The following is a 26,764-nucleotide window of genomic DNA, read 5'->3' on the forward strand; positions in this document are numbered from 1 at the left end:
AGGGACACCTTCCACTAGCCCAGGTTGCTCCAAGCCCTGTCCAACCTGGCCTTGGACATTCCAGGGATCCAGAGTCAACCACAGCTTCTCTGGGCAACCTGGGCCAGGGCCTCCCCACCCTCACACACAACAATTCCTTCCCAATATCCCATCTCTCCCTGCCCTCTGGCACTGGGAAGCCATTCCCTGGGTCCTGTCCCTCCATCCCTTGTCCCCAGTCCCTCTCCAGCTCTCCTGAAGTCCCTTTAGGCCCTACAAGGGGCTCTCAGCTCTCCCTGGAGCCTTCTCTTCTCCAGGTGAACCCCCCCAGCTCTCCCAGCCTGGCTCCAGAGCAGAGGGGCTCCAGCCCTGGAGCATCTCCGGGGCCTCCTCTGGACTCTCTCCAGCAGCTCCACACCCTTGTGCAGTTGTTCCCTAGAGCTGGAGGCAGCTCTGAGAGGAGCAGAGGGGTGGAATCCCCTCCCTCAGGCCACTCCAATTCCAAAACAAGGTGGCTGTGGTGTCACAGGCTGACCCGAGCCCATGGATTGACTCTGGGTTGAAGCCACAAGGGTGTGGAGGCCGAAGGTGCTGCCTCAGCTGGGACACATCAGAGACAGCCTGTACCCCTCCACCAGCAGAGCTGGGAGCAACCCTGCTGGATACTCAAATCCCCATCCAGCCTCCCAAAAATGCAGCTGCTGCTGCAGGGCACAGGCACAGCACAGGACATTCCTGTTTGGACGTGACTGTCACCAAAAAAAGGAAGTTTTGAGTCCCTCTCTGACTCTGGGCCAGTCGCTCACTCCCCAGGCTCTCTGTGGCACAGCCTTTGCCATCAGAACCGGGAAGCCAAGCCCCGGCTGGGGAATCCCAGGGGCAATTCAGGGCAGCTGGAACACGACACCTCCATGGGACACTCCCTGCAGCCTCTCCCCCGGATGGGCTGAGCTCAGCGGGATGCCCGGCTGGAAGGGAGCTGCTTCCCTCCTCCCTGCCTGCATCCAAGGGGATATCTGAACTCAGACATGGATTGTCCTTGCTAACAAGCACATGCAGAACAGCCACAACTCTTCATTCCCATGACAAGCCCTGTGAGGGAACTGGGGAGGCTCAGACTGAACTGAGTTCCTCTCATGACGTGCTCAGGCTTTTGGGGAGCTTTTGTCATCAATCCATCTGGGTTTTTTTAAATTTATTCTCATTAAATTATACAGCCAGGGTTGCCTGCGGTTTGAGCTCCTTGGGGTACCTTGGGTGGATAAACACAGCAGGATGGGACAATCACATCAACCTGCCATGGGGGTGTTTCTCTGCTGAATCCCAAAATCCAGGGATGTCAGGGGCAGTCATAGCAGCACAGCCAGAGCCACCTTGACTCCCCTGCCTCAGTTTCCTCAGTCATTTCGGGGTGTATCTGCCTGGGATTTGAAATATCTCCTAAAGACAAGAGGGATCAAAGATCATTGTCATTTAAATAAATGATTAATAGAAGGCACGAGGGGAAAATAGGTCTTGCAGTGGACCCTGGTGTGATCCAGCCCTTCCAGAACCTCCTCAGCAGGGTGCAGAGCACAGGGTGCAGGACACAAGGGTGCAGGGTGAATGTGCAGGGTGAAGGGTGAAAGGTGCAAGGTGAGGGGTCCAAGGTGAGCGTGTAGGGTGCAGGGGTGCAGGGTGATGGGTGCACGATAAAGGATGAAGGGTGCAGGGGAAGGAAGGGATGAGGGGGGAACAGCGTAGGGTGCAGGGTGCAGGTTACAGGTGCAAAGTGCAGGTTGAGGGGTGCAGGATGCAGGGGTCAGGATGAAGGGTGTGGGATGGGGGTGCGAGTTCAGGAGTGCAGGGTGAAGGGTGCAGGGGGTGGGGTGTAGGATGAAGAACTGGAGGTGGGATGAGAGGTTACAGGGTTCAGGGTGTTGGGTGCAGGATGAGGGTTCAGGGTGCAAGATGAGGTTAGAGGGTGCAGGAAGAGGTTACAGATTCACTGGATGAGATCACAGGGTGCAGGACACGGGTTTGGGGTGCAGGATGAAGGTTCAGGGTGCAGGATGCGGTCACAGGATGCAGGATGAGGGCTCAGGGTGCAGGATGAGGGCTCGGGGTGCAGGATGAGGTTACAGGGTGAAGGATGAAGGTTCAGGGTGCGGGATGAGGTCACAGGGTGCAGGATGAGGTCACAAGGTGCAGGATGAGGGCTGGGGGTGCAGGATAAGGTCACAGGGTGCAGGATGAGGTCACAGGGTGCAGGATGAGGGCTGGGGGTGTAGGATGAGGGCTGGGGGTGCAGGATGAGGTCACAAGGTGCAGGATGAGGTCACAGGGTGCAGGATGAAGGTTCAGGGTGCGGGATGAGGTCACAGGGTGCAGGATGAGGTCACAGGGTGCAGGATGAGGGCTGGGGGTGCAGGATGAGGGCTAGGGGTGCAGGATGAGGTCACAAGGTGCAGGATGAAGGTTCAGGGTGCAGGATGAGGTCACAAGGTGCAGGATGAGGGCTGGGGGTGCAGGATGAGGTCACAGGGTGCAGGATGAAGTCACACGGTGTTGGGCGCCGGATTCTGGGCTCCTCGTGTCGCAGCGCGGGCTCGCAGCGCCACCTCGTGACCAGAGCCACCGGGGACAGGGACGGGCTGCAGGACACGGGAACGGGCTCCACAGCCCGGGCTGGGCTGCAGGGCACCAGGATGAGCTGCAGGACACGGGGATGTGCTGGAGGGCACCAGGATGGCATCCCAGTGCAGGGAACCCCTGTGCCCCTGGGCATGGTCTGCACCCCATGCTGCGAGCAACCCACCCTGTGCACCACACCTTGCACCCCCCTGTGCTCACAGCCACCCCCTGCCCTGCCAGCCACGGGCCCACCTCCAGCAGCAGTTCTTGGGGTGCCACAGCCTGGCAATGGGGTCCAGGGCTCCAAGTTTTCATGCCCTAAAGTGATGCCATCCCCTTCTGCACCTCTCCTGGCAGCCAGTTGTGCCCCCAGTTGTGCCCCCACCCCAGCATTAGGGCTGTTTAATACTTCCTCTGCCTCCCACACACTCAGCACACGCTCCAAGAAAGATCCAAGGACAAATCCACCAGGTTTATTGCAAACAAGACTTTGTTGACAAGGTGAGGTGCTGGGGCCCGGCCAGCACAGTCTGCAGGAACCCAGCCTGTCCTCCAGCAAGGACCAGGGGGGGTTGTTCTCCCATGGGCACAACCAGGCAGGAGAGCCCCTGAGGAGCTGGGGCCACCACCGAGGCTGGGGGATGCAGAGGGATATCTGCCTCCAGCCACAAATCTCAGTAATTCGTCTTCCTCCAGGCAGTCTGGGGACACAACAGTGGCCAGGTCCTGGGTCCTGGTCCCCAGCGCCCCCCAAAAGGCACCACGGGCCCAGGACAGCAAGTGAGACAACGGCAGCTGGTGAGAACCAAACCCTCCCAAGGCAAGGCACTGGTCTCTGCTGGGAGAAGAGGGTTTGGAGGCACCACCAAAGGCACTGGACAAACATGGGCATGAAGGGAGCTTCAAAAACATCCTCAGGTCTCTCTCAGCCCTTGATTTCTCTGCTTGGCACTTCATCCCTTTCAAATTAAAACAAAAGACCTGCAAGAAGGCACAACCCAGCACAGCAGCTCCCACATGCAGAACTGGGGTTAAGGCAGAGCTGGGGCTGTCCCTGGCCCTGAGGGACAAGGCCACCACGGCTCTGACCTGGCAACAGGATGCCCGGGGCCACCTCAGCTGAAGTCCCGGTCCGGCAGCACCAGTGGAGCCACCAAAGTCCAGAGGTAGAGCAGGAGCCCGGCCCAGCTGGAGCAGATCTTCACCCACACGGCCGTCCAGGGGCTGCTCAGCACCTGCAGGCTCTCATCCGGCCTGGAACAGCAAACAGGGGGGTGGCACCATCACTGTGGTATCCACGGAGAGGGACAGGAACTGTCAGCACCCATGGGTGCCACGCAAGGAACACAGGGGAGCCCCGTGGCTGCAGCTACCCCAGAGATGTGACCCCACTGCCCCACTCACAGCACCCAGGGGCTGGGACCCCGCTCCCGAGGGATCCCAGGCTGCAGCAGAGGGTGCTGGCGAGCCCTGGCACAGCCCTATGCGACCCAAAACTGATTAGGGAGCACGTTCAGCGGCCTCACACGCAGATGCACCTCGGCAAACAGCTCTGCCCGAGAGCAGGGCAGACCCCAGGAGGAGGGGATATAGAGGCAGGGAGACAGCCCTGGGAGCTCTGCCCACCTGTACCAGTTGGTGAGGGTCATCATGATGTAAAGGGCGGCGAGGAGGAGGCAGAGGTGGAAGAAGGTGTAGTTGTAGGAGACGCCGTCCCGCTCGTTGTCGTAGGCGCGGTGCGGCCCCGGCTCCGCCGCCTCCCCCGGGCCCGCCCCAGACCCGCCCTCCTCCGTCAGCATCAGCTTGTTCACCTGAGGGTGGTCCGAGGAGCGGAGGCTGCGGGTGGAGGGGCAGGGGTTCAGCACCTCCTGCTCAGTGCCCCCATGGCTGGGGTGTCACAGAGTCACAGGATCTGCTGGGCTGGAAGGGACCCCCAAGGATCATCCAGTCCAACCCTCAGCCCTGCACAGTTAGATACCCTAATATCTAACCCCAAGAGTCACCCCCTGTGCCCCAGAGGAGCAGCCAAACCCTTCTGGAGCTCTGGCAGCCTTGGGGCTGTGCCCACTGCCCTGGGGAGCCTGGGCAGTGCCCAACCAGCCTGTGGGGGAAGAACCTTTGCCTGAGATCCAACCTGAGCCTGCCCTGACACAGCTCCAGCCGTTCCCTGGCTGCTGTCCCTGCTCCCCCAGAGCAGAGCTCAGTCCCTGCCCCTCCTCTGCCCCTGCCCAGGAATTGGAACTGCACTGAGGTCTCCCCTCAGTCTCCTCCGCTCCAAGTGCCCTCAGTGTCCTCCCACACCTTCAAATCAGGGCCCTTCCCCATCTCTTTGCCCTCCTTTGGACACTCTCCAACAGCTCAACATCGTCCTTATATTGTGGTGCTCAAACTGCCTCAACGTTGCAGGTGAGGCTGCAGCAGTGCAGAGTAGAACAGGAATGTTCTGTCCTTGGGGCCATCCCTGGAACAGTTTGGGGGATGCAGGGTGTGGGGAAACCCTAAAAACTGTGACCACAGCCACACAAGGCAGCTGCCTGTTGGTCCCCCTGGGGACTGGGATGGTTTTGCAAGAGGCCCTTAGTGACAAAAACCCTGGGCCAAGGTGTGACTTCCCCTTTCCCTGAGAGCCTCCTGATGGCCCTCTGCTCCAGGTAGAGGGACAGTGCCATCCCCAGGGCCACAAGCCAAGCCCTCACCTGATGAAGAGGGTGCAGAGGATGAAGATGACCAGCCCCACGATGCTCGAGGCGTCCCACCAGGTTGTCGGTGGTTCTGTGGATGTCGCTGTGCTGGTGCTGTTCCTCACCAGCAGGGTGGGGTTACAGCTCTGGACTGGGGGGAGGCACACAGGGGGTCAGCACCAAGGAGGGGACAAACACCTACCCCAGTGTGTGGTCCTGCCCCCTCACAGAATCAGACAGGTTGGAAAAGACCTCCGAGATCATCCAGTCCAACCTTTGATCCAACCCCGCTGTGGTTCCCAGCCCATGGCACTGATGCCACATCCAGTCTCACCTTAAACACCTCCAGGGATGGAGAATCCACTCCCTCCCTGGGCAGCCCATTCCAATGGCTGATCACTCTCTCTGGAAAGAATTTCTTCCCAATATCCAACCTAAACCTCCCCTGGCACAGCTTGAGACCGAGCCCTCTTGTCCTACTGCTGGTTGCCTGGGAGCAGAGCCCGACCCCCCCCAGCTCCCCCCTCCTGTCAGGGAGTTGTAGAGTCAGGAGGTCTCCCCTGAGCCTCCTCTTCTGCAGCCTCAACAGCCCCAGCTCCCTCAGCCTCTCCTCACAGCACTTGTGCTCCAGTCCCTTCCCCAGCCTCACTGCTCTTCCCTGGACCTGCTCCAGCCCCTCCATGTCCTTCCTGAGCTGAGGGCCCAGAGCTGGACACAGCACTCCAGGGGTGGCCTCACCAGCCCTGAGTCCAGGCCAACAATCACTTCCCTGCTCCTGCTGCCACACTGTTCCTGAGCCAGGCCAGGATCCATTGGCCTCTTGGCCACCTGGGCACACTCTGGGTCCTGTTCAGATTCCTGTCTATCCACACTCCCAGCTCCCTTTCGGCCTGGCCTGAACCCAGGCCACATCCTGCTTACCTGGCACGTTGGCCAGGGCGGCCCAGGTGACGTAGATGGTGTAGAGGGTGATGAGGGATGCCTGCAGCAGCCCCGAGTGCGGCTGAGCCTCCTGCAAACACAACAGCGGGTGCTCAGGGCGGGCCTGCACCCTGCAGTGACACGGCCACCAGCCCCCTGGGAGCCACCTTCACCTGGATCTTGGGCAGGATGGACACCACGGAGACAATGAGGCAGAGGAGGAGGTTGATGCTGATGAGGGCCTTGCCCTCGGTGCAGCCCTGGGGTTTGGTGTAGTAGACGTAGAGCAGCGCGACGGCCGCGATGGAGGCGGCGTAGAACACGAAGGTGATGGTGCAGAGGGCTGGGGGACAGGAGAAACACAAACCTTAAATAGCTGGGCTGACATAACATGGTATGGAATATCTTATTGGCAGAATACACATCAAGTGACTTCTCTTATTTCTTTTCTTCCCTCTCAGGGAGTATAATAAACCCATTACACTCACTTACACCATCCCCCAAATAAGGAACTGTACAATCTTAGAGAAGCTCTCAAGAATTAGGGATGTAAACAAATGGGATGTAAACTAAGCTCTGTGCACCCAAATAAAGAACAAACACTACACTTTTCGGTGGTGGAGCACAATGGCCCTGTGCCTGCTCAAGAACTGAGGTCAAGGTGATGAAGAAAAGGATCAAAGAAGGACTTTCAGTAAGGGTGCTACCATGTAGAGCAAACTAATGAATATGTATTAAGTAAGAGAGAATATCTAATGAATACATAAACAGTGTGTGCAATAAAAAGCCCTGCCCACCCGGTTTAGAGGAGCTCTCCTCCTGAACAAAGAACGCCCTTTTTAGCTCCTACAAATCAGTGATAAGAAATTTGTGCCGCTTTTTGGTATCACAGGGGAGGAAACAAAAAGGACAGAGGCTGGAGCAGAACCCCCAGGCCTGGCCAGCCCTGGGATGAGCCAAACCCCCCGTGGTGCTGCTGCACCCACCTGCGTACCAGCCCTTGGCGTTGCTCTCGCTCGCCTTGCGCAGCCACAGCTGGCTCCAGGAGTGGGCAAAGTCGATGAGGAGCACGAGCTGGATGAGGATGAAGAGGAAGGAGCCGACCACACCAAAGTAAAACCAGACTTGAGAGCAGAGAAAAGCCAGTTAGGAACAGGGAGAGCGAGCCCTGGGGGCGCAGGGGTTTAGCCCTGTGCAGAGGGCACAGCTCCTCACCCGAGGTGAAGGCCCCGTCGGGGATGTAGAAGGCGCCCACCGTGATCCCCACCAGCACCAGGAACTTGAAGAACCAGAAGCTGTGGGAGGAGAGAGGAGGCACAGTCTGCACCCTGCGGGGGCCCATCCCTTCCCCACCCACCCAGCACCCGGGGCTGGGCACCCACCCGTTGTGCAGGGCGGCGCGGGGGTCCTTGCTGCTGCGCACGCACACCGTGAGCACGGCGAAGAGGCAGAAGAAGGCGGCCATGGCAAAGCCCATCCGGTACACGGCCTTGTGGCCCAGGAAGCTCCTGCAGTTGACGTGGGTCTGGACCCCCAGCACAGACCCGCTGCCTTCACAGAAGCCCGGGAGCTGAAACAGTGATGGGAGGGTGAGCATCACCCCAGTGTGCCCCGACACATCCTACTGGGGATTGAAGATTGTGGGAGGGTCTTGAAGAGCTACTGATTGTATTGAAGATCAGCTCCTGGACTGTGAAGCCCCCAGGTTGCCCAGAGAAACTGTGGCTGCCCCAGCCCTGGAAGTGTCCAAGGCCAGGTTGGATGGTGCTTGGAGCAACTTGGGATGGTGGAAGGTGTCCCTGCCCATGGCAGGGGGTTGGGACCCAGTCTTTGAGATCCCTTCCAAACCATTCTGTGATTCCACAATTCTGTGATTCTGGGATTCCACACCCACTGCAAGCCCTGATGGCACCAAACGTGAGCCAGACCATGACTGCTCTAATTCCTCTTGCTTGGGGACAGTGGTGGGATGACACAGCTAAAGCCACCCTGCAGGTCAGCAAAAAGCTGGGATGAAACCAGCCTTTCCCAAAAGCCCAGCCCAGCAGCAGCAGCTCAGCTGTCAGATCTCCTCTCCCTCCACCTGAAGTCACAGAATGACAGAATCACAGAATCACAGAATCAGCCAGGTTGGAAAAGATCTCTGGGATCATCAAGTCCAACCTGTGACCCAACCCCACCTTGTCACCCAGCCCATGGCACTGAGTGGCACATCCAGTCTGTCCTTTAACACTTCCAGGGATGGTGACTCCACCCTCTCCCTGGGCAGCCCCTTCCAATGTCTGATCCCTCTCTTTGTAAAAAATTTCTCCCTAATGTCCCACCTCCATGACTTGCAAGTCATCAGTTGAACCCCAAAAACTGGATGTAGGAAACTTCCAGGAGACATCCAGGAACAAAATTATATCCCACTGCATTTTCCCCTCTGTGGAAAATAGGGATTAACAACAACTTCTTCCAGAGAGGTGCTCAGGCAAAGAGGAACAGAAGCACATCATGCCCCGAGAATTCCCTTTCTGCTTCAGCCTCACGTACTCACAGGGAACTGAACTTCCCAGTGACCTCCAGGAGTTATTTACCTTGTGCAGCTCCTTCTCCACGCCGGGGATTATCATGATGATGGACACCAGAGTGCCGAGGAAGAGGAAGAAGGTGAAGAGGAGGCGGGAGATGGTGGAGTTCTTGGCTGAGGGGCAGCAGCCGCAGAGCAGACACGGAGCAGGGCCACAGAGACAGGACACCTGCAACGAGAGCAGCCCCGTGGCAGAGGGGCACAAACCGGCCCCAAAACACGTGCCCAGGTCGATCCATAGGAAAACCTCCCAGGAATCCACACTGCTGCTCCAGGCATTTTGCTTGGAGCTTCCCACCAGCCCATGAGATGTCACGGAAATGGTGCCAAACCACCCCCAAAAGTTGCTGAAAAAGAAAAGAGCTGCAGGAACTGACAACAACCAGCCAAGGTGGGGAACGGCACCGCGAGTCCTGGAGACACCTACGTGTTTTTTGCTCCATGCAAGGCTCCAGTCTAACCAAGTCCTGCCCTGCAGGAGCCTCCTTTCTGTGCAGAAACACGTTTGCAAAATAATTTCAGTCTAATACAGGACGGGGGAAATACGGATTTCAGCACCCTGGGGAAAGCAGCTCATTCTGCCACCCTTCCCCTCCCCAAAGGCCGCTTTGTAGGCAGGGAAACTGAGGAACAGCATCCCCAGGAGCCCATGGGTGGGTCCTGAATTCCCAAATCGAGCACGGGCAGCGCTGCCAAGTGTACCCTGCTCCGGGAGGTCCATTGCTCGGGAACCAAAGAAACCCTGGCTTAACAAAACCTGACCTTACTGCCTTGCAAGACATCAGCAGGGGTTTCCTGCACAGGGGTGGTGTAGAATAAGGCTTGGAGGGGGGAAAAAGGAATGTTCTATTAAACTGTATTCTTAGATTTCCCTGGGTCCCTCATCGTGAGGGGAGGAGTAGTGAGACATTGTTTGAAACCCAGAAGTTGGGCTGGGCTGGGCTCAGCTGGGTTGAGTTCAGGTGGGTTGAACTGAGTTGTGTTGGGCTGAGTTGAGTTAAGTTGGGTTGGGTTGAGTTGGGTTGATTTAGGCTAAGCTGGGTTGACTGGGGTTGGGTTGAGTTGAACGGGGTTGGATTGGGTTGATTTGGGTTGAGTTAAGTTGGGTCGGGTTGCACTGAATTAAGTTCGTTTGGATTGAGTTGGGTTGAGTTTGGTTGGGTTGGGTTGGGTTGAGTTGGGTTGATTTAGGCTAAATTGGGTTGACTGGGGTTGGGTTGAGTTGAATTGGGTTGGATTGGGTTGATTTGGGTTAATTTGGGTGGGGTTGCACTGAATTAAGTTCATTTGGATTGAGTTGGGTTGAGTTTGGTTGGGTTGAGTTTTGCTGCTCCAGTAAACACCATTCCCACCAGTTTTTCCTCTAATTTAGATATTCTCAGGGTGTGGGAAAGCCCCAGTCACCTGCCTTAGAGGAAGAAAAGCTGCAGGGGTTTTCATAACAGGTTTTAAAGCCTGTGATGGGTCAGGAGCACTGGATACAGGCACAGCCAGCCCTGACTGTGCCATCTGATTGGGGTGGGGAGGATTTTCAGCCTCTTCATCCCCCACACCAACCCTGGGATCTCCTGGCTCGCTGGTAAGTCCTGAAACCCCCATTTTCCCAAAAGAGAGTGAAGTTGGACAATAAAGAGGACTTTTTTCAGCAAGATAATGGAAGAAGCATTTTGGGGCGGGCCTTTCACTGCTAGGTCTCTAATCCTCTATGTGAAGGTTCCATGTCAAATATTTGGGGAAAAAATAGGAGAATAAGGTGTCTCTCCAGTTTGGATTGAAGATGTTTGGTTGGGGAGGTAAAACCAACATCCCACATCAAGGCAAATCAGGCAGTGATGCCCCCCCGGCTGCTGAACCAGGGCCACCGTGTGAATTAACAGGTTAAAGTGCTAAATAAAACCTTAAAAGACCCAAAAACTAAATTAAAACTGAATTTCCAACTCTGCTCCACTCCCCATGGTGGGAGAGGGAACAGCAAAATACACCTCAAGGGTGAAATATTCCCTAAAATAGGGAAATTTCAAATATTCCCTAAAATAAGGAAATTTCAGGCTATTTCCTTCTTTTTCTAACCCTCACTGAAGCCACCACAAACCCACAACCTCCTTTGTCTCACCCAGAGGTCCAGGGAGCAACAAGAAATTCCCCTGCAGGTGCTGGAAGGAGTTTATTTCAAATACTATTTTCCAAATATTTACCTCTGCATTCCCAAATATTTCAAAATTTACAGCACTGGGTGTTTTGAGCTCCTGTATCACTTCCTAGGAAATCCTGTGACCATCTCAAGCTCCTCAGTAAACAACTTTCCCCCTGTTCACAAGACAATTTCATTGATTTATTTTGCTTTGATATTTCATTTCTTTCCCTTGGGACGGCCCTTCCCCTCCTGCACTGGAGCCCATCAGCCACTCAGAGGCAGGAGGAGGGTCCAGCTCTGTCCCACTATTAAGGGATGTGCCCTGTTGTGTGCTTATTATGGGTATGAACCTCCTAATTATGCCCTGCAATCGATACTAATTAAAGATGGCTCAGCATCAACTCGAAACACACATTTCTCATGATTAAAATCAGTGTAGAAAAAGGACATGGCAGAAAACAAAAAGTGAGCAGGTCACTTCCCTCAGCAGGGATGCTCAGGGAGGTTCACAAAGGATCACTTTGATGCCTCCAAATCACTGGAGGTGGCTTTGATTTACTTGATTTGATTTTGATTTGATTTTATCATCGTTTGAGAAAAAATCCCCTCCTTCCTTATTTATTCCTCTTTATCCCATCCCAGCCCCAGAGCCCCACCCTGTGGAGCTGGGGGTACCCATAGGAGTCAGGATGGGTCAGAGAGTCCCTGGATCCCATGGAGACCCTCATTCCACCTCTCCAGGAGCTGCTCAAGGGGCAGAACTTCACGTTTTCAACTTGGAAGCCCACAAAAATGGCCTCCAATTAGAGATGGCTTCCTCTCAGACTCATTAAATGCAGCACTCGCAGCAGAGTGCATTTAAAAGGCACCAGCCGTGCTGTGTTTTCCCTTGCAAATTAAAAAACAAATAGAGAACAGCATTAAAAATCCCTTTTAGTGCAGAACTCCTGCATCATTTCACCTGATGTAGCACAGCACCTCAGTGCACCATCCATCCTTCCAGCTCCTCTCCCTTCACTGCCAACTGCAACAAAAAGCACCAATCCCAGAATCCCCGAATCTGGCCAGGAAAAGTGTGAGGATTGGTGCTGTTGAGGAAGTTGTGGGTTTGGGGTTCAGCCCCATGTCCAAGCACCACTGAAGACCTGCAGGAGGCAGAGCCTCAGGTGCCAAGTTTTCCTCAGGGTCGGTGCAGGGGGAGGGAGGGCACAGGAGAGTCCACAGGGCCACGATGGAACTGAAGGGAAACCTTTGCTCCATGTGCAGCCTCCAAACCCTCTGGGTGACCCCTGGGACAGCTGCAGGGGGACAGGTTGGTTTGGGTTGGAAGGGACCTTAAAGACCATCTCATTCCACCCCCTCCATGGGCAGGGACACCTTCCATAGCCCAGGTTGCTCCAGACCCCGTCCAACCTGGCCTTGGACACTTCCAGGGATCCAGGGGCAGCCACAGCTTCTCTGCCCAACCTGTGCCAGGGCCTTACCACCCTCACACACAACAATTCCTTCCCAATCTCCCATCTCTCCCTGCCCTCTGGCAGTGGGAAGCCATTCCCTGTGTCCTGTCCCTCCATCCCTTGTCCCCAGTCCCTCTCCAGCTCTCCTGGAGCCCCTTTAGGCCCTGCAAGGGGCTCTCAGCTCTCCCTGGAGCCTTCTCTTCTCCAGGGGAACCCCCCCAGCTCTCCCAGCCTGGCTCCAGAGCAGAGGGGCTCCAGCCCTGGAGCATCTCCAGGGCCTCCTCTGGACTCTCTCCAACAGGTTTTTCAGAGTTTTTTGGGAGCCTGCAGCATCCCTGGAGCCTACTGGGGGTTTATTTTCAAGGATGACTCTTCCACAGCCAAACTGCACAGCTGTATTTCAGTTTTCACAGGCCCTTTCAGCTGCTGAGGTGACGGGGTACAACATCCCCATCCCACTGACCTGCTCCATGGAGCAGTGACACGAGAGTCCTGTGCCACCAGGAGCCATGAAAACAGCTCCTGGTGCCCCTTCTGGCCACCTCCTTCAAAATTCCTTTGCAAGGAAGCAAAGGAACCCTCTGTGCCACACCCTGCCCCGACCTGCAGCCCAGGCACCCCGTGATTTCAGCCTTTTTGTTTAAAAAGCAAGTGGGTTAAGAGCAAGAAAACCTCCCCAGGTTAAGCAATGCTGGCCACGCTCTGATTCTCCTTCCAAAGGCTTTCAGAGATGCCCATAAGTGTGAACATGGCCCAGGGCCAGAGCAGGGTGGAAAAAGGCAAGGAGGGAAGTGGCTGCAGCAGTGAAGGGGTGGGTTAATGAGGAAGGGTTGGTTTTCAGCTGCTGCAGTTGAGTGATTAATGTCTCCAGTTTCACTATCAACTTCCTCATGGGACCCAGCTCACCTCCAGCATGACCCACGTGGAAGGGCTGCTCTGCTCCCTCCTCTCCTGGAGGATTTGGGAGCATGGCAAGGGCCAGGCAAGGTAGGGAAACACAACATGAACCCAATTGCACCAGATCAGCTCCACCAGCCCACCTGTAACAGTCCAACTACACCAACATCACCCCAACAACACCAACATCGCCCCAACAACCACCCCTAATCACCCACCCAACTGCACCTCCCCAACAACACCCACCCAGCACCACCCCACGAGCTTCTGCCACCCTGGAATCCCAGGAACACAGAGCCTGAGCCACCCCTGGAATCCCAGGAACACAGAGCCTGAGTCACCCCAAAGCAATGCTGAGCAACCTGTGTTTATCTCCTGCCAAACCCATGACCAGGCAGGTTAATCAGTACCAAAGCCCCAGGGCTGGGGAAGCTGGTGGCTCTCCTGCCTGGCAGGTGGCTTTGGGTTGGTGTCACAAGGTTGATTGTGCCCATGAGGTGCCCAAACCACATCTGAGCCCCCAGAGTTTGTGTTGGCTTGGGCAGCCCCAACCTTGTCCCCCCCAGGAAGGCAACTCGGAGCAATGACAGCTGTGGGCAGAATCTGGAAAATCACTGGATTTTCCAGTGATTTCCAGGGCAAGTCACAGGAAAAGGGAAATCTTTGTTGTGTGCTGCAAAGTATTTTCACTCAGGAACAACTTGTAGAGTTTTAATGGGAAAGAAGAAAGGGCTTGGCAATCTGATGCTGCTGTGACTCAAATGCTGCAGGCAGAGCTGAAGGAGTCAGTTCAGATGTTCTTGTTAAAAATAAAATTTAAACAAAAAAATTACACACATTGGGGGGAGGGGGTATTTGGTTTTGGTTTGTGGTTTTTTCTGTCTCGTGGTTCTTCAGTTCAGAACTAAAACAGCCCTTGAGTCAACCACCTCCATCAGAAGGAACAGGAGAATTAAATTAAACTTATATAGTTGCTCTACTCTGTTACCACAGGCTGGGTAACAGAACAGTTTTTTGGGGGAAAAAATCCAGATTTAGGCCAGAAAACTCCACATCCCTGGACTGGAGTAACTCCCAGCTTTCCCAGTACTTGTCCATGAGGAAGTTTGGAGTGTGTTACAGCGGGAGGCCTTGCAGACCATCCTCCAACTGATCCCTCATTTCAAAAGCTCCTGTTCATTAAACCTCCAACACTTTGAGGTCAAGTTGCACAACAGGCCCTGCTCCCAGGTTTCCAGGCCAGCAGTTCCTGGGCTGGTTCCACAGCCCTGCTTTGGCCCCGTGCCCACAGGTGAGGCACCAACAGGGAAGGTAGTGCCAGTCGTGGGCAGGGGCTGTGTCACAGGGCACAGCACCCAGAACCACACCCCCTGAGCACGGCAGGGCACCCCAGATCACATCCCTGAGCACGGCAGGGCACCCCAGATCACACCCCCTGAGCACAGCAGGGCACCCCAAATCACACCCCCGAGCACAGCAGGGCACCCCAGATCACACCCCCTGAGCACAGCAGGGCACCCCAGATCACATCCCTGAGCAAGGCAGGGCACCCCAGATCACACACCCTGAGCACAGCAGGGCACCCCAAATCACACCCCTGAGCACGGCAGGGCACCCCAAATCACACCCCTGAGCACGGCAGGGTACCCCAAATCACACACCCTGTGTCACCAGGCCCAGCACCCCAGATCACACCCCTGAACCTGCCCTGGCCCATGGCACCTGAGATCCCTGCCCTAGCCCATGGCACCCCAAATCACACTCCCTGAGCCTGCCCTGGACCAGGGCACCCCACACAGAGCCTGCAGCCCCCCCTCCAGCTCCTTCTCTCAGTCCATTCCCAGTCCCCCAGTTTGAGGCTCAGCAATGAGACCCTGGCAGGGGCCCCAGCCCCTCATTGCACCCCCAGGGTAGCAGGGCAGGGGGGCCAGGACCCCCCACTCCTCCAGGTGCAGCAGGGGCTTCACTGCTCTGGCCCCCCACACCCCCCAGGTGCACAGGAGTGCACCACCCTCCCCATTCCCCTCCATGTTCCCCTCAATCATGACATTCCTAAGCCTCAGAGTTCCCTGGGGTGAACCCTCTGCATCTCCCGTGGACACCCCTGGGTGCTGTGGGATTCCCTGCTCTGGGTAACCCCCACATCCCGCAGGGATGCACTGAGGGTTGGACCTGCTGGGGGTCCCCTGCATCCTCAGGGCATCCTGGGAGTCCCCTGCATCCCCCCCATATACAGGTGCATCCCCCGGGGGTCCGTCCCCTGCCCCCCCCAGCTACACAGGGTACACCTCCCGGGGGTACCCTGCCTCTCCCGGGTACAGCGCGGGTCACCCTCCTGGCACCCCTTGGACCCCTCCGCCCCGGGATGTCCCTCTGCCCTCCCCGGGCCTCCCCCGGTCCCTCCCCCGGCCCCGCAGCCGCCGCAGCCCCCCCTGCCCGGGCCGCGCCCTCCGCTGCGGCCCCGCAACCCCCCGGTGCCGCCGGTGCCGCGGGTCCCCCCGCTGCGGGCGGGCACTCACGCAGCTGAGCAGGGAGCAGACCCCGAGACAGGCCCCCATCGTGCTGCCGCCGCCGCTCCCGAGCCGGCCCCCGGCTCCTGTTCCCGGCTCCTGTTCCCGGCTCCTGTTCCCGGCTCCTGTTCCCGGCTCAGCGCTCGGCTCCGCCCGGACCGGCCGCGCCTCCCCCGGGGCGGCCCTTACGGCGGCGGGGAGGGCAGGAGAGGGACGATCCGCGCTCCTCCCGGCCTCGGGGGGGCCTCTCTAGTGCTTCTCCGTGCCCCCGCCCCGTCCTCACTCCATCCCCCTCCATCCCCCCATCCCTCCATCCCCCCCATCCCCCCGCCAACTCCCTCCGTCCCTTCCCCCCGGGCCCCCCATCCCTGGTTACTGCCGAGAGAGCCCCACGGACACCACGAGCTCGGGCCGGGCTGGGGGCTCTGGGACACCCCCAGGGCTGGGGGGGATGGGTGGGGGCCCAGCCGGGGCTCGAAACAGCCCGCGGGAAGGGATCATGGAAAGCCAGAATGGTTTGGGTTGGAAAGGACCTTAAATCCCATCTCGTTCCCACCCCCTGCCATGGGCAGGGACACCTTCCACCAGCCCAGGTTGCTCCAATTCCCATCCAGCCTGGTCTTGGACACTTCCAGGGATCCAGGGGCAGCCACAGCTTCTCTGGGCAGCCTGTGCCAGGGCCTCCCCACCCTCACACACAGCAATTCCTTCCCAACATCCCATCTCTCCCTGCCCTCTGGCAGTGGGAAGCCATTCCCTGTGTCCTGTCCCTCCATCCCTTGTCCCAGGTCCGTCTCCAGCTCTCCTGGAGCCCCTTTAGGCCCTGGAAGTCTGATTGGAACCTCCTGAAGTTCAACAAAGTGAAGGGCAAAGTAAGTTTTGCCCCATAGGAAAGAAAACTCCCAGGCTCCAATATATGATGGAGACCACTGAGCTCTGCAGAAAGGCCTCAGGGGTGCTGGTGGACACCAGGTGGAACACAAGGCAGCAATGTACCCTGTCTGCAGAGAAGGTAAATGGTGCCCTGGGCTGCACCAGGAAGCAGATCAAGGGAGGGACCCAGTGATCAGAACTGGTGAGGCCACCCCTGGAGAGCTGTGTCCAGTTCTGGGCTCTCCAGGACAAGAGAGACACGGACCTACTGGAGAGAGTCCGACCAAGGCCACAATGGAGCATCCTACATGTGAGGAAAGGCTAAAAGGCTGGGACTGACCAGCCTGGAGAAGGCTCAGGGCGATCCTGTCAGTGTGTATAAACACCTGAAGGGAACGTGCAAAGAGGACAGATCCAGACTCCTTCCAGTGGTGCCCAGTGACAGGACCAGCAGCCATGGGCACAAACTGAAACCCAGCAGGGTCCTTCTGAGCATCAGGAGACACTGTTTTCGCTGAGCACTGGCCCAGGTTGCCCAGGGAGGTTCCAGAGTCTCCATCCTTGGAGAGATATCATATGGACATGGTCCTGGGGAGTGGCTCTGGATGACCCTGCTCGAGCAGGGAATTGGACCAGATGGACTCCAGAGGTGCCTTCCAGCCTCAGCCCTTCTGTGATTCTGGGATGGTGGATGTGCTGGAGCTGGTGGCTGATCTGGAGCTGGTGGATGTGTGGACCTTGTAGGACCTCCCCTGGATGGCAGCACGATCCCCTGCTACATCAGTTTGGTGTCATATGCCAACTTGCTGAGCTTACACTGCCCCATCACCCAGATCATGAATTAAATTAATTAATCATTAATTAAACTGAACTGGAATCAGTACAGACCTCTGGAGTAGAACTCTGGTCACTGGCCTCCAACTGGACTTTGTGCCACTGCAGGGCTAAAGTATACCCACTTTGCCTAAGTATCCCCAGACCTGATCCTCTTCCACCAAGGGTTCTGTCTTCCTTGCTCCAGCCTTTCCTCATGGGATCTCTGATCATCTGGGACCTGATATTCCTAAAGATCAGTCTGGCAAGTAAAGAGCCAAAGGCACCATTCAGTCCCTGGTCCCGTGGCACCAGGTTCCCCATCTTGTGGAGCAAGATATATTTTCCCTAGTCTTCCCTTTGTCTCCCATAGGAGCCCTTCTTGCTGGATTTGACAACACACCTTCCAGCTCCAGAAGCTCCACCAGCTCCCAACAGACCCACCAGCACCAGAAGACCCACCAGTTCAGGCATTCCCATCACTTCCAGCATTCCCATCACTTCCAGCATTCCCAGCAGCACCAGCAGCCTCAGCAGTCTGAACCCAGTCCCCCTGGAGGACCAGACCCTGGGTGAGGGGGGCTGCTCTTCCTGCCCAGCCAGGGTCTGGCACATCCCCCCGGAGCAGTGAGTGCTGCTCTGTCGCTGACATACATAATTCAGTGCCCGAGATAACCCAGGACACGCCAGCCCACTTCCAGACCCTAAATTTAGACTGCAGGAAAGTACATGAGTATGTGGCAGTGACAGGCTCGGGGGCACAGGGCTGGGGCAGCGCGTCCCCTGTGTCCTTGAGGAAGAGGATGGTGTCACACTTCTTGCTCCAGAGGTAAAGCTCCGGGGTTTGGCCCCCGATCAGCAGCTGGCACAAATTAACAAAAGCTTTTCTGAGCCTCCGTGGGCTCCCAAAAGCTGCTGGCTCGGCACGGTCCTGCAACAGGAGAGATCAGCACCCAAAAGCTACTCTCTGATCTCAGATGGGGTCTCAGGTTTCTCCTCCTTTCCAGAGGCGCCGGGGGGTGTTCGCGGACACCCCGCCCCGGCCGTGTGCGGGCACGGGCCTGGCAGCGCCGGCAGCCTCGGGGACAGGATGGACTGGCTCCAGCACGGCCCCCCGGGGTGCGGGTGGGCATTCCGGCAGCTCCCATGTCCTCCCGGCTGGATATCAGAGCCCTGTGACATCGGCAGCAGGAATGTCCCTCAGTCCCTGCCCCCCCGAGAAGGGCGAATTGGCCGGACGGGTGTTTGTCCCCTTGGTCCTGCTGTCCTCTTGCAGGCACGTGAGCCCGCTGGTCTGTCAGGAGCAGAAACCCTCCCGTGGACCCTGGAGGGATCACTGTCCCCCCCACACTGTCCCCTGGTCCCTTTGATGATGCCACCAGGTGGCAGTGCCGGAGTGACACCGGTGCACACACACACTCCGGACACCGGGGACGGGGACCGGGCTCGGTCCCTGCCCGCTCCCGGCTGCCAGGGGGGAGAGGGCTCCCAAACTCCTCGCAGGGGTGTCCCCACGCCTGGATTTTGCTGGTGAGCAGAGGCCACCCCACCACCAGCACCCCCGGCACCAGCCCCTCGGCATCCCCTTCTCGGGAGGGGGCTTGTGGCCAGCGGGGTCTGCCCCGGGTCCTGCGCGTCCCGGTGATGCGACAGCGATGTGACAGCAGTGCCACGAGTGACAGCGCTCTGACAGCCCCCGCGCACCACAGGACAGGCTGGTTTTCTGTCACCCTGCACACAGGGAAAGACTAGGACTGGGAGATGTGGGATGCTGCCGGAGCCCGGGGATATGGGGCTGCCTCAGCCACCCCAACAGCAGAATCCCCCATGTCCCACTTCTGGGAGCATCCTCCTCCGTGCATCCCCATAAAACACCTTTATTTTCCTCTACCTCTCACTCTGTTCCTTCTCCTGCCTCACTCAGCACCCCCGAGGCACGAGGGGGCACCTCCCCTCTTCCATGATAGGGGTCAAGGACACTATTCCTGCCCACCCCGGGGGGATTATAGGGCTGGGGGGAGCAGGGCCAGGAGCAGCTTGCCAGGGGTGCCCTCCCACCCTGGAGAACAAATGCTCTCATGTGACTGTATCTGGGACAATTCCAGCTTAGCCGTGGGCGCAGCCAGCAGGGCTCCTGCTGCTCCCGAGCCGTGCAATTCATGGATAAACTCACATTACAGCAATTAATAATAATTAATAATCAATTCTGTGTTTGGAGCACCAGCTAAATCCATCGAGCACCTCATCTCCAGAGCCCTGCCTGGTGCAGGCAAACACAACCATAGCACGAGGTGCGGTTTTGGGGTGATGGTTTGGGGTTTGACAACCCCCTGGTCCACGGGGTTGTCCTGTCTCTGGCACCCTGGGGTGCTCTTTAAGGCACACAGGGCCCTTCCCTCAGACACCAGCTGCCATCCAGCACATCCCAGCCTTGTGTTTTGGGAGCTTTGAGGAGCTGCTCCAAGATCTCAGGGTGCTGGGAGGTGTGGGGGTCCCCCTGCCCACCCTGGGCTGCAGGGGTGGGACAGGAGTGGAGCCCCCAGTCATTGCCAGCAGTGCATCTCCTCAGCTGTGCTGCCTCCCTCGGGGTTTGCAGCCCCCAGACGAGAAGGGGAACAGGCACAAAGCCAGTCTGGGATGGGAAGGACAAATGCAGAAGTCCTGGGATTGAAGCACATCCCTTCCCCCTTGTCCAAGGATGCCTTTGAGGCAGGGAATTAGTTTTCCACTAAGCTCCTCTGCAATAAACATGGACACAGGAGCAACGGGCAATTGCTTGGCCTTTAATTACAGACAGAAGGAGGGTGTTCAGGGTCACTGGATCCAGGACTCAGAGCCACTGGAAACGAGGGGGAGGATTTTCAGGAGGAATATTGCAGGAATCTGCAGAACTTCTGTGCCTGAGCTCCTACATTGTCCCTTTTGTTGACCAGGACCCTCCTTTCCTCCCACACCACTGGAACATCCCAAATCATAGAATCATGGAATCACAGAATATCCTGAGCTGGAAGGGACCCACAAGGATCATCCAGTCCAACTCCTGGCCCTGCACAGACACCCCAACAATCTCACCCTGTCCCTCAGAGCGTTGTCCAAATGCTCCTCGAGCCCTGGCAGGTTTGGGGCCATGACCACTGCCCTGGGCAGCCTGTGCATCAACCCTTGAGAACAACCCAACCAAGGAGCCTGATGGAGACCCAGAAAACCCTCTGAGTTTACTGATGGGGTTCCCACTCACTGGTATTGCTTCTGGAAAATCCATTGAGCAACTGAGACCCTCTTCAAGGACCTTTTGCCAGTGTCTCAAAGGCCAATGGGGTGATGCAGAGCTGACACAGCTGATGGATTCCATGATGGGCCACCACCAAACCTATCACTTGTCATCATGCTGGGGTCTTCTCCCCAAAGCCTCACAGCCAGGAGGGTGAAGAGCCACCCTGTGTCCTTGAAGCCTGATTTATCCTGAGCTCAGGGATGCAGGGACTGGCTGGAAAAGCTGCAGCATTTCCCTGCTGAGCTCGGACAGATGCTGTTTGTCTCTCTCTCAGCAGTGGCCAGACACCTGGCTGGTGATGGATGGGAGTGTCACACCAGAGATTCTGTGCTCCCACAACCGCTGGGTCTCTCATGAGGTGGAAAATCTGAGGGGTTACTCTGCTGTGAGCTCTGTTCTTTCCCCAAGTACCAGCATCTGAATCAACAGAGCTGGTGGGGCAGGGAGGTTGGAGGAGGAAGCAGAGTGAGACCTTGATCTGAAGGTGTCCTTGATCCACCTGGCAGGAGGAGCTGGTCCTTTTCTTCCCAGCCTGCAGCCTTGGCACTGCTGGGTGCTCCTGTTTCGATGCTCTGGATTTGACCTCCTCAGTTTCCTTTCCTGGTGCCCAAAGCCTTTCTCTGAACTCCATCAGGAGACCCCCTGAGCTCCTCCATGCATTTTCCATGTCCCCTGGTTGACAGGACATCCCAGAAAGCACAGCCCAGGCCGGGCAGTGCCAGTGGGATGGTCAGTTCGGGATGCCCACGGAAAGCCGTGTAAAGCGCGGGTGGTTTTTGAGTCTGTTTGTTTTCAACCTTGATGATTCTCCCTCTCGAAAAAATGGCTAATGAGCCATGGGGATCCAATTAGATGTCTCTAGCCGGCCTTTCACCTCCTTCTTGCCTTTCAAAACCCAAAAGAAAAACCCCCACAAGTGCCGGCATGGAGACAATTAGATCAGTGTCTGACTAATGAGTTCATGGCTCCAGAGGAAATATCCGCCTGTGACGGGAGAGGCACTGAGCTGCACCCAAGAGCTCGGGGAGTCCTGTCCCCCCTTAGCACACCTTTTATGGGGTGTGGATGAGCCCATGTGGTGCCTCCTAGGATTTTGGGATTGCCCCTTGCACCCCGTGCCTCCCACAACACCCCTGCGGGCGCCCGGAGCCGCCGAGCTGTTCCCTATTAGGTGCAGCACTGAGCCCGGCTTTTACACCGCGTTTTTCCAGGATCAGGGAACGCTAACGAAGTCCAGATGCTCCAGGAGGGCGGGAAGACCCCAGGAAACCTCTGGGTGGCAGAGGAACGAGGCCACCGAGCTGGGGGGCAGCGACGAGATGCCGCCGGGGAGCATCAAAGCGGCGGCGAGGCGACGCTCCCCGGCTGGGGATGTGACACTGCGGGGTGACAGATGCCACCAGCGGGGCCCTGGCGGTGCCCCCCCGGTGCTGGCAGCCCCCACGGCCCGGCGTGGCTGCGGCAGTGCTGCCCCACGTGGCCCTGCCGAGCAGATTTTGCTTAGCTGCCTGCGCTATATTTAGCCGCCTGTAAAAGGGGTTAGCGAGCAGCGCTGGAGCCAGTGGCACAGCTAAGAATGTCAACGTAAGAGCAGCCAGGGATAAAAAAAGCCCAGCCCGGGCGCTGGGAGCTTTGCACAAATCCCCGTGTCTGCGGGAGGGCAGGCAGGGCTGCAGGCAGCACCTCCATCCCCCCGTGTCGTGGATACTCCCCGTCCACGCAACTGGTGATTTGCTGCAGTGATTTGGGGCTGGTTTGGGCTGTTTGCAGCATCCTGGTGCTCAACTGGGCGCCGAGGGGCTGTGTGGTGTAGGGAGCAAGCCCAAAACCTAGGGAAGCACCACGTGGGCTCTTCTACACCCCACAAAGAGTCTGCAGGGGGGGACAGGACTCACCCGTGGGCGCAGCTCAGTGTCTGCCTCTCCTGTCAAATCTGGGTATTTCCACCAGAGCCGTGAGCTCGTTAAACAGGGCCTGAAATCTGGAGGGTTTGGTTAAATCCCTGAGTTTTGGGTCAGGTGTCCCATCCTTTGTCAAGGGACAGTGTTAGGCAGGAGGGACAACCTGCTCCCTCAAGCTGGGAGGTGTTTGTGAGGCTCCCACATCCACACCTGGGTACCTCTGGAAGTTCCTGGAGCATGAAGAATGGATTAGAGCACTTTTTTTTTTTTTCCCATCTTTTTGGGCTTCTTGCTTTATGCTCACCTATCTCAAACGTACCTTTCCTCCAAAACTCACCTCCCCGACCTGCTCCAGTGTCATAAAGCAAGAACTGGGATAATCCCAGCACATCTCAGCTCTTCCCAACCCTCCTGTGTAGTCCTGAGCTGTCCCAACCTTGCCTGTGCTCACCTGCCTGTGCAAACCAGGCTGCTGCCCAAAACCCTTCAGCTTTAAGCCCATATTGGAGTCAATGCACACTCAGGGAGGCTTCCAGAACTGTAGCTATTTTGTCCCAGGAATCATTTACACTTTCTGCTGCTCCGCTGGGGCAGGTGATGAATATTTTGGTTGTTGGGCCCCAAGAGCGGCTGAGTCATTGAACGGGGACCTTGTTTCCACAGCTCCTGTGATGAACTGGCAGCAGGATGAGCCTCAGGCTGGGACTGCATCTGGATGTGGGATCCACCTCACCTTTGGGTCAGGAAAGAGCTTCTGCTGCAGCAACAACAACAACAAAAATAATCATTATTTTGGTGGAAATTTTCCATTCTGCTGGGGAACGGAGAGGCTGCAGATGAGCTGCAAAGACCTGTGCAACTCATTGCAGGCAATCAAGCCGCCCTGACAGCACGAAATAGGAAATAAAAATAGGAAAAGCAGCTCCTGTGCTGTCCCCCATGGAAGGATGTGCCGGGGGAATGTCCCAAACCTCCAGCATGTCGTGCCCGGGGAGCAGGTGGTGCTGAAGAACTGATGTGCCCTGGGAAGGGCAGTGCAGTGCACTCGGATCCAGATGGCTGAGTCCAAACAGGATGCCTGGGAAGGGCACTGCTGTGACCTCACTGTCTCCTGTTGAGGTGGCACAGGGACGTCCAGACTGTCAGAGATGTCCAGACTCTCTTCTCAGTGTGACACTTCAGCCCTGCCTGGTGACAAAACAGCTCCCTGGGAGGTGTTTGCTGGCATTTTCCCTCTTTTTTAAAATCCTCTAAGCAATGAGATGCTCTCACTTCCTTTGGCCCCCGAGATCTCACGGGCAGGAAGGTTTTTTCCCAAGGGATGAGCCTGTTTTCTGCAGATCCATCCATCTCTCCAGGACTGGTCTCCCCCGCCAGGGAGAGAGGCCATGTCCTGCTCAGGCTCGTGGAAAATCTCTGTTTCCCAGCCAGGGAACGACCTGCAGGTCCCCAAACCCTGTGACCTGTCCCAAAATAGCACCTTAACAGAGGGACTGACGCAGCCCCTCATCTCAGGAATAATCTTTCCTCCACGTCACCTGTGTACCCAGCAGGGAACCAGGGTCTTATCCGGGCTGGAAATGGGAAAGACACATCTAAAAGGGGAACAGCAAAGGGCTGTCACCTCAGCAGTGACTTTTCACCCAGATCTGAGCCTGCAGTGCTGGGCAGGAGGGTGGAAAACAGCCCCTCTCCTTCCCTGCTGCCTCCACCCCAGGGGCTGCCCCAGCCCTGCACAGCTCGAGAGCAGGGGGATGTTAACGGCTCTCCTGTTCCAGGGGGATAAAGCAGCTGGGCAGCCGCGGGAGAAGGAGAACAGCCTCTCCCAAGCCCGTTTCCTCCCCGTTCTGGATCCCGGTTTTTAGGAGAAAATAGGATTTCGAGCAGGTGGCAGAGCAGGGTGGTGGTCTGAGCCCATCCTCACTTGCTTCACCTCTCTGGTGGATAAAGCAGGGACCCTCACAATGCTTGGGAGAACATGGATGGTTTATTTTAGGTATCCCATCAACAGGGATGCTCCTCCTGCTGGGAACATCTTGGGAAGAGGATCCCAACATTTGCAAAGCCCCAGAGCAGGAGCTGAAAGAGCAGAGGAAGAGCAGAGCAGCCACACTGGTGCAGCACCAGGCACAGCAGCACTGCCCTGGACCAAGTCCCAGTGGGGGCTGCCTGATAAGGGAATAATTTTTCCCTTTACTGGGTTTTTGCATCCCTGGGGCTTGTGTGAGCTCCAGCTGGGAGTCTGGGCTCCCCATCAGGGTGCAGATAGGTTCAGAGGGGTTATTCCATGCCAGCAATGCACTGGTGGGATATGGAGGGACTCACACACCTCCTGTGTGCCTCTGTTTCCCCAGCTCCTCTATCCCAGCCATCCCCAAAGGTTTACCCTGCCAGAGGGAAGCGTTCAGCCTTGGTGGAAATGAGTCTGCAGCTCCCCCTGAGCACCCCCAGAGCATCCCTTGGAGCCACCCAGGAGCTGGAGAAAGGCAGAACCACCCCAGCGTAGCTCCCCAAATGCCCACGGGTTTCCCTCTTCCCTTCCCCATCCCAGCATCTCCTCCCTCGCTCCCGGGAGCAGAGGGGTGACAGGGGGCTGGCAGCCGTCCCCTCCACCCGCGACAGCCGGTGTCACATCCGATCAGGTGCCAGGCAGGATAAACATCGCGGCTGCTCGGCCCGAGACTGCTCCGGAGAGGGGAGACAGTCAAGGAGAAAGCGGAGCGTGAGCAGCTAAAAATAGCGGCTGGCGAAGGCTCCGCTCCCCGGCGGCCGCGCGGGAGCTGCCACCGCCCGTCACACGCGTGAGCGAACAGGGGCACAGTGTCCCTCCCGCTGCCTCCCGGGGATGCGGCCCCACCGCGAGCTGTTGGGGCAGGGGGGGTACCAGAGGGCTGAGACCAGCCGCGTTCTGGCCGCCTGGGAGGGTCTCGTCCCTGCCCATGGAGAGGCACGGCCCGATCTGCCCTGCTGGTGGGTGCGGAGATCGGGGAAGCATCGCCCTTCCCGGGCCAGCAACATCTGCCGGGCATGGATCGGTTCGCAGGTTCTCCTTGTGGCCCGGGATCTACCCAGGGCAGGGGCAGGATGGGCACCTCGCTCCAGGCGCTGAGCATCACCCCTCCCCTTCAGCAAGGAGAGGAGCTTGACCAGAGCCAGGAATTTGGGAACGCGCCCCCCAGCCCCGCACTCAGCTCCCGGAGCAAGGTGCCCGTCCTGACCCTCCCCTTCAGCAAGGACAGGAGGGATGGGCAGAGCCGGGAATCTGGGAACGTGCCCCCAGGCTGTTCCCAAATTGATGATCCCAAATGAGGATGCACTCCTGCTGGGAGCTGCACCCCAGTGCAGGGATGGGGGGCAGGGACCACATCACCCAGTGGGGGGAGGGGGTTTCTCCCCAGAGCACACCCCACTCCTCCAGCCCTGGGACACCCACCTTCAGGGCCAGGAGGGACATTTGGGAGGAAACCCACGCTGTATCCCGGCTGTGGGAATGCTGGTGGAAGCTTTGGGAGCTGGTTGCTGGCCCTGTGTGCAAATTCCAGTTGAATTTAATTCCCACTCTGGTCACGGCCGCCTCCCCCACCTCGCTGTCCCGACCCACCTCGGGGGGGGGTGTGGGAACCCCCATCCCACACTCTCGGCATTAGCCGTGTCCCCCCCCGAGGGTGACACCGGTGCCAGGCCAGGAGCAGCTGGGGGCATCTCCTCTGTGTCCAGCGTCCTTCCAGCGGGGACAGTCCTTGTGCTGGGCACGGCGTGGGGCTGGCACATGATCCTCTGGATTTACCAGCCGGACACAGGGTCTCCCAGCCCCCCATCCCCCTCCCTTCATCCCCCACACACCACAGGGGTGCAGCCACACGTTTTTTCATTATTTTTTTGGAGCCTGGCTATTGATTTTGGCTGCACTAAATGCTCGAGGAGCAGCGTGTGCTGGGGCCGAGCCGTCCCGGTGGGCGAGCTGAGCCCCCTCAGCCCATCCCCCGTGGGGCTCTTTCCCCAGGGCTGCAACCGGGAACACGAATTCAGAAGAAACTGGGGGGAATCGCCCTTTTCCCCGAGCGGGGCTGGTGCCCACGCCGGGCTGCGAGCCCCCCGCCCGGGCTGGGGGACCCACCGGGGCAGAGTCACGGGGAGCC

At 57.7% G+C, this 26,764-nt stretch overlaps 1 protein-coding gene across 1 annotated transcript; it reads right to left on the reverse strand.

Moving 5' to 3' along the window:
* Positions 1–3,043: 3,043 nt before the first annotated feature.
* SERINC2 (serine incorporator 2) lies at positions 3,044–15,918 on the reverse strand. The gene is made up of 10 exons (XM_032710194.1): positions 15,774–15,918; positions 8,774–8,935; positions 7,577–7,764; positions 7,410–7,489; positions 7,181–7,318; positions 6,368–6,537; positions 6,195–6,285; positions 5,289–5,424; positions 4,219–4,428; positions 3,044–3,846 (listed from the first exon to the last, which is right to left on the reverse strand). The coding sequence occupies exons 1-10, from the start codon at positions 15,810–15,812 to the stop codon at positions 3,708–3,710; spliced, it is 1,353 nt and encodes a 450-aa protein (XP_032566085.1). The 5' UTR covers positions 15,813–15,918; the 3' UTR covers positions 3,044–3,707.
* Positions 15,919–26,764: the final 10,846 nt, after the last annotated feature.

The sequence above is a fragment of the Chiroxiphia lanceolata genome, chromosome 24 (genome assembly GCF_009829145.1).
Source record: "Chiroxiphia lanceolata isolate bChiLan1 chromosome 24, bChiLan1.pri, whole genome shotgun sequence".
Classification (NCBI taxonomy): Eukaryota; Metazoa; Chordata; class Aves; order Passeriformes; family Pipridae; genus Chiroxiphia; species Chiroxiphia lanceolata.